This window comes from Mus caroli, chromosome 9, assembly GCF_900094665.2.
Source record: "Mus caroli chromosome 9, CAROLI_EIJ_v1.1, whole genome shotgun sequence".
Taxonomy (NCBI): Eukaryota; Metazoa; Chordata; class Mammalia; order Rodentia; family Muridae; genus Mus; species Mus caroli.
This window is the reverse complement of record NC_034578.1, coordinates 34,564,677-34,573,035: the sequence shown is the minus strand read 5'-3', so window position 1 is coordinate 34,573,035 and position 8,359 is coordinate 34,564,677. Positions and strand designations below refer to the sequence as shown.

Genomic DNA, 8,359 nt, shown 5'->3' with positions numbered 1-8,359 from the left:
AATGAAAAAGGAGACATAACAGAACACTAAGAAATTCAAAACATCATCAGATCCTACTACAAAAGGCTATACTCAACAAAACTGCAAAAGCTGGATGAAATGGACAAATTCCTAGACAGATACCAGGTACAAAATTAAATCAGGATCAGATTAATGATCTAAACAGCCCCATATCCCCTAAAGAAATAGAAAGAATCATTAATAGTCTCCCAACAAAAAAAAAAAAGAAAGAAAGAAAGAAAGAAAGAAAGAAAGAAAGAAAGAAAGAAAGAAGGAAAGAAAGAAAGAAAGAAAGGGGGAAAAAAAGCCCAGGACCAGATGGGTTTAATCCAGAGTTCTATCAGACCTTCAAAGAAAACCTAATTCCAATTCTCCTCAAACTATTCCATGAAAGAGGAACAGAAGGTACTCTACCGAATTCATTCTATGAAGCCACAATTACTCTGATACATAAACCACATAAAGACCCAACAAAGAGAACTCCAACCCAATTTCCCTTATGAATATCTATGAATATCAATACAAAAACACTCAATAAAATGCTCGCTAACAGAATCCAAGAACACATCAAACTGATAATCCATCATGATCAAGTAGGTTTCATCCAAGGGATGCAGGGATGGTTTAATATATGGCAATTCATCAATGAAATTCACTATATAAACAAACTCAAAGACAAAAACCACATGATCATCTCCTTAGATACTGAGAAAGCATTTGACAATACCTAAAACCCATTCATGATAAAACTCTTGGAAAGATCAGGAATTGAGGGCCCATACCTAAACAAAATAAAAGCAATATACAGCAAACCAATAGCCAACATCAAACTAAGTGGAGAGAAACTTGAAGGAATCCTATTAAAATCAGGGACTAGAAAAGACTGTCCACTTTCTCCCTACCTATTGAATATAGGACTCAAAGTACTAACCAGAGCAATTAGAGAACAAAAGGAGATCAAGTGGATAAAACTGGAAAGGAAGAAGTCAAAATATCACTATTTGCAGATCATATGATAGTATATATAAGTGACCCTAAAAATTCCATCAGGGAACTCCTAAACCTGATAAACAGCTTCAGTGACATAGCTGCATACAAAACTAACTCAAACAAATCAGTGGCCTTTCTCTACACAAAGGATAAACAGGATGAGAAAGAAATTAGGGAAACAACACCCTTCACAGTAGTCACAAATAATATAAAACATCTTGGTGTGACTCTAAGGAACTGAAAGACCTGTATGATAGGATCTTCAAGTCTCTGATGAAAAAATTTGAAGAAGATCTCAGAAAATGGAAAGATCTCCCATGCTCATGGATTGGCAGGATTACTAGAGTCAAAATGGCTATGTTGCAGAAAAGAATCTACAGATTCAAGGCAATCCCCATCAAAATGCCAATTCAATTCTTTACTGAGTTAGAAAGGGCAATTTTCAAATTAATCTGAAATAACAAAAGACCTAGGATAGCAGAAACTATTCCCAACAATAAAAGTACCTCTGGTGGAATCACCATGTGTGACCTAAAGCTGTACTACAGAGCAATTGTGATAAAAACTGCATGATGCTGGTACAGCGAAAGGCAGGTAGATCAATGGAATAGAATTGAAGACCCAGAAATGAACCCACACACATATGGTCACTTGATCTTTGACAAGGGAGCTAACACTATCTAGTGGAAAAAAGACAGCATTTTTCATAAATGGTACTGGCACAACTGGCAGTTATCATGTAGAAGAATTCAAATTGATCCATTCCTGTCTCCCTATACAAAGCTCAAGTCTAGGTGGATCAAGGAACTCCACATAAAACTAAAAACACTGAAATTTATAGAGGAGAAAGTGGGGAAGAGTCTCAAAGATATGGGCACAGGGGAAAAATTCCTGAATAGAACAGCAATGGCTTATGCTATAAGATCAATAATCCACAAATGGGACCTCATAAAGATGCAAATCTTCTGTAAAGCCAAAGACACTGTCAATAAGACAAAAAGGCCACCAACTGATTGGGAAAGAATCTTTACCTATCCTACATCATATAGGGGACTAATATCCACTATATATAAAGAACTCAAGAAGATGGACTCCAGAAAATCTAATAACCTTATTAAAAAGAGGGGTACAGAGCTAAACAAAGAATTCTCAACTAAGGAATACTGAATGGCTAAGAAGCACCAGAAAAAAATGTTCAAAATACTTAATCATCAGGGAAATGCAAATCAAAACAACCCTCAGATTCCACCTCACACCAGACAGAATGGCTAAGATCAAAAATGCAGGTGACAGCAGATGCTGGCGAGAGTGTGGAGACTGAGGATCACTCCTCCATTACTGGTAGGATTGCAAGCTTGTACAACCATTCTGGAATCAGTGTGGGGGTTCCACACTGATTGGACATAGTATTATTGGAAGATCCAGCAAGACCTCTCCTGGGCATATACCCAGAAGATGTTCCAACTTGTAATAAGGACACATGCTCCACTATGTTCATCACAGCCTTATTTATAATAGCCAGAAGCTGGAAAGAACCCAGATGTCCCTCAACAGAGGAATGGATACAGAAAATGTGGTACATTTAAGCAATGGAGTGCTACTTAGCTATTAAAAACAATAAATTTATGAAATTCTTAGGCAAATGGATGGGTCTAGAGGATATCATCCTGAGTGAAGTTACCCAATCACAAAAGGACTCACATTATTTGCACTTACTGATAAGTGCATATTAACACAGGAACTTAGACTACTCAAGATACAATTTGTGAAACACATGAAATTCAAAAAGGAAGACCAAAGAGTGGATACTTCATTCCTTCTTAGAATGGGGAACAAAATACCCATGGAGGGAGTTACAGAAAAAAAGTTCGAAGCTGAGACAGAAGAAAGGACCATTCAGAGGCTGCCCCACCTGGGGATCCATCCCATATACAACCACCAAACCCAGACACTATTGTATGTGCCAATATGATTAGCTGACAGGACCCTAATATAGCTATCTCATGAGAGGCTATGCCAGTGCCTGGCAAATACAGAAGTGGATGCTCACAGTCATCTCTTGGATGGAATACAAAGCCCCTAATGAAGGAGCTAGAGAAGTAACCAAGGAGCTAAAGGGGTCTGCAAACCTATAGGAGGATCAACAATATGAATTAACCAGTGCCCCCCAGAACTGTGTCTTTAGTTGCATATGTAGCAGAGGATGCTGTAGTAGGTCATCAATGGGAAAGAGGCCCTTGTTCTTGTGAAGATCATATGCCCCAGTACAGGGAAATGCTGGAGCCAGGAAGAGGGAGTGGGTGAGTTGGGGAGCAGGGAGGGGTGAGGGTATAGGGGACTTTGGGATGACATTTGAAATGTAAATGGAGAAAATATCTAATAAAAAACAACAAAAAAAACAATAAATAATTAAATAAAGCACTTGCCAGATAAGAGTGAGGACTGGAGGTCAAACTCCCACATAATTTCCAGGTGGGTACCTTGATCTACCTATAGTTGCAGTACTCATAAGGCAGAGGCAGGATATTTTTGGAACAAGCTAGCTATCCAAACTAGCTATATTGCTGAGCTCAGACATCAACTGAGAGACTCTAACTCAATGAATAAATGGATAATGATGGTGAAAGTCTCCTGATATCAAACACAGGCATTTACTTACATACACATACATCTACATGAACACATTGTGTGTCCTCACACTCATATGAACACTAACTATATTCACATGCAAATGGCATAAATAAATAAGCCCATTTACTTCACAGAATTGAGCCATACTATGTTCTGATTTGTTTTCCACCAGGCTATGTTGACTAGAAAAGAATTTGTATTGATATTTCGTATCTTGAACTTAAAACTCAACATTTACTTTTTAAAAAGTACATTTTAGGTTTTGGATTTACATACCTGACCCTGTGTCCTTAAGAAGTGTTGCAAGTCAACTAGAACATGTGCATGAGAATATATTTCAAATAATTTTTGACAAATGTGACTTTTCATGCTAAGTAACAATAAAGCAATATTTTTAAAATATAGAATATTTTTAGAAGGCAATTTGAAGCTCATTTGCTTAAATAAACAAAAATATTATAATGAATAAAATTGGTTCACTTTACTACAAATAATTTTATTCAGTTTAATTCAAAGATTTAACTGGTATAATGGCCGGGCAGTGGTGGCGCATGCCTTTAATCCCAGCACTCGGGAGGCAGAGGCAGGCAGATCTCTGAGTTCGAGGCCAGCCTGGTCTACAGACTGAGTTCCAGGACAGCCAGGGCTACATAGAGAGACCCTGTCTCGAAAAAACAAACAAACAAACAAACAAACAAAAAAACTAACTGGTATAATGATTTATCAGCATACATTTTAAAACAAATATCTTTTCAAATATAATCTACACAAATAAATATCACAGTTTAAAGATTCCTCTTATTTGAAGTCCATATACCACTATTTTTTTATACTATTGACTCAGAGCTGAAACAGTCTCTTCTGGTGGAAAAGGCAAGGTTCCTGATATTCAGGCAGCTCATAATATTCGCTGCCCTAAGAATATCTTACCAGTAAATGGTCCCTGAAGGAAGAAGGCATTATGTAGATCTAATTGCTTACTGGTGACAGGAATTCAATGAACCATTTTCCACCATGGGCCAGGCTTATGGGCAATGCAGGAGCACTTAGATCTCCCATATTTCTGTCAGTATCACATCAACTAGACTTCTGTGAGCAACAACACAAAATTCATTGTTTTACAAGACTGACTTGTGTTCAATTGTTTCTTTGGTCTGTTTTTGGTACCCTGAGTAGAATAACTGAAAGCTTATACTTCTGTCCCCAGAAAAAGTCTTATCACATACATGCAGGATAACATGTTCTGAACAGATTCCAGTCTTGTGGACACACACAAAAGAAAATGCTATACAATAAAATTAACTGATTTTTTTTAGAGTGTTTGGATAAGTCATCTTTCTCTACAAATAAAAATGTCACATGAAATATGCTCCTTAAATATACAGTTAACTGAGAGAACATGACTCCTTGGAAAGACTTATTCAATCTCAGACTCACCATCCTAAAAAAATCCAAAATCATAAAAATGATGAAAATATTATTCAGTCTCCCATGCCTGTGCCACTTTAATATTTATACTGTAAGAACAGGTACATCTTAAAAATTGGATCCTAAATCTCAGCTTTATCTCTATAATAAGCATTATTGCTAAGTTTATTTTTTTGGCTGGCTTCCATCTTTTGAAATCATTATGAAACAACTCTATAGAAGGTCTATCTGGTGTTTCAAAATCATCTGCCTTTGCATTCTTTATGAAGTGCACAGTGGGTGTGATAATAGTCCCTGATTATAAGGCGTGTGGCCTTAAAAAGTCACATGGCTATTTTTCTTATCCAGATGTCAGATACATATTACCCTTGGCCCTGAGATTCAAACTCAAGCAGAAGCATGTATGTACTTTATCTCTAACCTTAAGTGTACTTATGGTTTGGTTTTCAGAGGAAGCAAATAGATTATTTTTCTAAACTGCATTCTTTATATATAAACAAAACAGAAAATAAATGGACTAGTGTTCTATAGCCAGGGATGTAATAATTTTAAAAAACAATAATAGGCCAATCCATATATCAGAGAAAGATAGTGACAATTACAGCTCAATTCAATAAGGCAATCAGATTGTGTATTATCAAAATTGTGGTGGTAGACAAGGCTGATAGCATTCTTACAGTTTTGTAAGAATCAAATATTATTTGTAAAAAAAAAGTACAGAGTTTGTTATAGAAGTGAAAATAAAGTCTAGACTAAGTAAGTCTCTAAAGGACTCAAAATAATCTTGAAATTTTGACAACTATGCTATATCTACATAATTGTCCTCTTTAATGTCATCTGAGTAACTTAAATGAAACTCCCTGTTGTCTAAACAACAAACAAGCAAAGGAAAAATAAGTCTCAGAAATATAAGCAAGAAAGAAAAAAGTCATAAAGAACACAGTTTTTGAATTTCCTTGCATAGAGAAAGCACACAGCAAAAAGCCATAGATATTATCCTTAGGAGAATGAAGAAAAACCGGAGACTGCCTCTTGATCTGATATTGGCAGTGATCAACATCTCGGAGCAATATGAAGAGGAAAACAAGTGATGGAACAAATTAGACACGAGAATTACATTTCATAGTAGCACGAATAAAGAGTTTACGATGGAAATCTTTTCCAGACCCTATAGAGTGTAAAAGAAAACAGAAGAATGTAATGAAAAAAAACGAAGAGAGAATAAAGCGATGTAGTGGGGCAGGACTATAAAAGCACAACTGTTCATTCAGCTTGTGACTCTTTTCATTGTTCTCTTCACAGCAAGTTTGACATCCTTGTTCCTGAGGCTGTAAATGAGAGGATTCAGCATGGGTACCACAAGGGTGTAAAATATTGATAAAAATTTCCCCTGGCCCACAGTCTCAGCAGATGTTGGCTTGATATAGGCAAGTAGTCCAGACCCATAAAAGAGGCTAACAGTTATGATGTGGGACCCACAAGTGCCCAGGGCTTTTGACCAACCCTTACTTGATGACATATGAAGGATATTGGAAAGGATCATAGCATATGAGACTAAAATAATGATGCTAGATAAAATTATAATTGTTCCAACCACAACAGAGCTCACAAGCTCGTTGACATAGGTGCTGGTACAAGAGAGCTGAAGGAGGGGAAAGATGTCACACATGTAGTGGTTGATGTTTGAATTACAAAAACTGAGCCTGATCATAAACCCTGTATGAGTCATGGCCCCAGCAAAACCCATCAAGTAAGAACCAAACACCAGCAGACAGCAGATCTTAGGAGACATCACAACTGTGTACTGCAGGGGATGACAGATGGCCACATAGCGATCATAGGCCATGGCTGTCAGCACATAACATTCAGAGTTTACAAAAAAGCAGAAGAAAAATAGTTGACTCATGCATCCTTCATAGGATATGGTGTTCTGCTCTGAAACAAAACTCGTCAGCATTGTGGGGTTACAAACAAATGAATAACAAAAATCAATGCAGGACAGATTGAAGATGAAAAAGTACATGGGAGTGTGAAGATGTGAATTTAGGCAAATGAGATTCATTAAGCTCAGGTTTCCCACCACAGTGGCTGTGTAGTTTAACAAGAATAGGACAAACAGAGGCAACTGGAGCTCTTTTTGAACTGTTAATCCCATAAGAATGAACTCAGTCACTGAAGAATTACTTTCTGTAACCATTTGCTTCATGACTTGCATCTGTAATAGTGAGAGAATAAAATGTCACTAACAGGTATCTCATCATTGATCCCAGAGTAAGAACTGGAGTTCCTGCTTACTAAGCGTGGTGCCTATTGTACACACAGAAACGCATACATGAGCACTACTGCTCATGTTATTTTCCTCAAAAAGTCCCATTTTCTGTTTCCTTATACACATTTTATTTCCATGCATCCAGAAAAAGTGAAGACAGATCTCTCCAATGTCTCTAAACTTTACTTTCCTTGGTTCTCCTAGACTTTCTTAGGAGTTAGGGTAGAAAAGAGTAAGACGTAACTAACTCATAGAGTTTTGAAGAGAAATTGTTAAGGCCATGATTGTTGACTGCTCACCTTGTGTTTCTGGAGCTTCTCTGCTATCAAAATGCATGATGTATTTCCCTTCACTGTCCTGAGAAGGTTGAAGTTAAAAATAATGAAGCAGGTGGTAATTATTAGTATAGATATACTTACAGCATGCTAGGATAGCATAACAGGGAGTATCCTGAATCTGTATTTGAGAACTTCACTAGAAATTTATTTTCACATATAGGAAAGAAAATCATTGTCTTCTATGAATCTCTAAAACATCACTTGAGTTAGATGAGAATGTGTATCACAAGACCAGGATTTCTGAGAAAATTCATTAGTAGTCCTTGAAATTATTCTCTTTGTTTTGGGACTTCTTCTCATGTTGGGTGAGCCCTCGAGAGTAGACTTCACTGAGCTTGTGTTTGTATTCAGTTTGATAACTAGTCTTGGATGTTTAGAAATATAATTTCCCAGTAGGAGTACCTATGCCTCAAGGCAGAGTCATGACTGGTCTCCTTTCTTATTCTACTCATTATTCTCCTAATAACTCTGGAATAAATGTCCAGGGACATGCCCTCTTGACACTTACAATTTTCCTATGATTACAATAATAAACAGAGAGTGTTGCATAACATACAAAAATTTAAAGCAAGACAAATTGCAAGTCTATACAAATTTAAATCCAGATTTCCAACTCTGTATCTACAAAACTGCAGACTTCTTTGATCCTTTTTTTATGTATAGTTTTAAAACACACTTATTAAAATGATTTGGTTTTATGTAA

The 8,359-nt window shown here is 36.7% G+C and overlaps 1 protein-coding gene across 1 annotated transcript; it reads right to left on the bottom strand.

Annotated features, from left to right (window-relative positions):
* Positions 1-6,316: 6,316 nt before the first annotated feature.
* Positions 6,317-7,267, bottom strand: LOC110302013 (olfactory receptor 143-like). Its single transcript, XM_021172760.1, has one exon. It carries the CDS (start codon positions 7,262-7,264, stop codon positions 6,317-6,319), a length of 948 nt encoding a protein of 315 aa, XP_021028419.1. The 5' UTR covers positions 7,265-7,267.
* Positions 7,268-8,359: the final 1,092 nt, after the last annotated feature.

Bases quoted from the DNA above. Each gene is read 5' to 3' on its own strand.
- LOC110302013 (XM_021172760.1), bottom strand. From the start codon at position 7,264: ATGCAAGTCATGAAGCAAATGGTTACAGAAAGTAATTCTTCAGTGACT.